General features: G+C 40.8%; 1 protein-coding gene across 1 annotated transcript; it reads left to right on the plus strand.

Moving 5' to 3' along the window:
- The first annotated feature begins 843 nt into the window (after positions 1-843).
- Positions 844-1,836, plus strand: LOC140128654 (olfactory receptor 11L1-like). Its single transcript, XM_072150352.1, has one exon. The coding sequence runs from the start codon at positions 844-846 to the stop codon at positions 1,834-1,836; it is 993 nt and encodes a 330-aa protein (XP_072006453.1).
- Positions 1,837-2,069: the final 233 nt, after the last annotated feature.

A 2,069-nucleotide genomic window follows, 5' to 3' on the forward strand; every position in this document is an offset into this window, starting at 1 on the left:
AAAAAAATTGAAAATTCTCTCTGTAATAATAAATAGCTTGAAAACTTCATGGCCTACACAAGGCAGTGATTACTTATAGGGGGATTTGGGGGCTGTAAACAGTCTTAACCTAAGTCAATTTCTACATTTTGTGTGGAAAATACAATAAGTAGTTATTCTCTTTTCTTCTTGTTCAGTGAGGTCTCCTGAGAGCCCCAGGAAATGAGGAGACTGGAAGACACCACTGGGGCCACTATAATCCCTCAACATCTTCACGTTCCACATGGGAGCCGTAGTTGTGTGAGACCAGTGTATAAATGTGAGGTCTGGTAATTCATTGTAGTTTACAGGAAGATCAATGCCGATTCTGTCTGCCGAAAGGCCAATGGATTTACTAGGCCAGAGAATAGAAGAGACTAATAGAAGCAAAGATCAAGAAACATCAGAAAAGTTATGATCTCTAAGGTGAGTTATTAAAAAAAATATATATCTAAGGTGCCGTCATTCTATTTTTCATTTATATATTTATACTTTGTCTCCGATGACTTTATGTGAATGTTTCAGGATCTTTATCATCATTACAATGAATTGGTTTTGAATTAACTTGGATTTATAGAGGTTTTATTTCTGAGATTTTCGACCCTTTCAAATCCCAGGATTAATCCCAGAGGCGAGAGATTAGGTAACCTGCTATTCTGCTCTCCATTAGAAAGTCATCCAGCAGCAACTTTTCTTGTACTTCAGATTCCTGGTTCTGGTTCTGTGAGTCACCAGTGATTTCAGGAATCTGAACAGAGACACATATCTTGATTTCAAAATGTACAATTTCTATACATTTCCTTGTAATATCTATGATTTCTCACTATGACCTTCCTATGTACTGACCATCTGCTTCACTGTCTTAAGGATGCACCTGAAAGTAACACCAGTGAGATTTCCTCAGTGATTCTGCTGGGATTTTCTAATATTGGAAGCTTTAGATGGATTCTTTTCACTCTGCTGTTATTGATATATTATGGGACAATATGTGGGAACCTTTTGATCATCGTCCTGGTGTCCACCAGCAGGAACCTCCACTCTCCCATGTACTTCTTCCTCTCCCATCTCTCCATCTCTGACATCATGTTGATCACAGACATTGTCCCAAATGCCCTTTATTGCTTACTGGAGGAGGTGGGGATCATGTGTTTTAGATGTTGCTTGGCTCAATATTACTTCCTAGCTGTTGCTTTATGTTTCGAATGTCTTCTCCTTGCTGTTATGTCTTTAGACCGATATTTGGCCATTTGTAGTCCTCTACGTTATACGTCTATCATGAAGATGGCATTTTGCCGGTATGTGGCCTTTATGTCCTGGAGTCTGAGTGTGTTAATAGGTTGGGTTGTGGTGATATCCATCTACTTGCTGGACTTCTGTGGACCCAACGTTATTGACCATTTCTTCTGTGATCTTTCTCCCTTGCTCCAACTTTCCTGTTCTGATACCTCAATGGTTCAACAAGAAGCTACTCTACTCACCGTTCCGGTGGCATTTTTTCCATTCATTTTTATAACTTACACATATATTTGTATTATCTCTTCTATCTTACGGATCAGGTCTCTTACCCAGAGGCAGAAAGCTTTCTCCACCTGCAGCTCCCACCTGACTGTGGTCTCCATATTTTATGGGACACTATCCAGCACATATGTTCTTCCAACTAATGGACAAATTGTGAAAGTCAGTAAAGCCCTGTCTCTTCTCTACACTGTGGGGTCCCCATTAATTAACCCTATTATATATAGTTTAAGGAATAAAGATATCAAGCAGGCATTAAAAAAATCATTATTTAACTCTTCTCAGACCTCCCGCTCACCTTAGACGCCATAGGCGCAGGTCCAGAGTCTATAGCAATGCCTTTAGACATCGTTGTGGTTTTCTTCTGCTCCCGCACTAGCCGTGGGACCCAGACCTACAGACATTAGGGAGAAGGGAGATGCGGTTCATTACTGCTTCTCCCTTCTCTACTCCTTACAGCATCATGCTAATAGAGCATCATGCACGGAGGAGCAGGGTCGGCATTGCCGCTGCCTCCTCTATAGACTTGGCATTCA

Source organism: Engystomops pustulosus, chromosome 4 (genome assembly GCF_040894005.1).
Source record: "Engystomops pustulosus chromosome 4, aEngPut4.maternal, whole genome shotgun sequence".
NCBI lineage: Eukaryota > Metazoa > Chordata > Amphibia > Anura > Leptodactylidae > Engystomops > Engystomops pustulosus.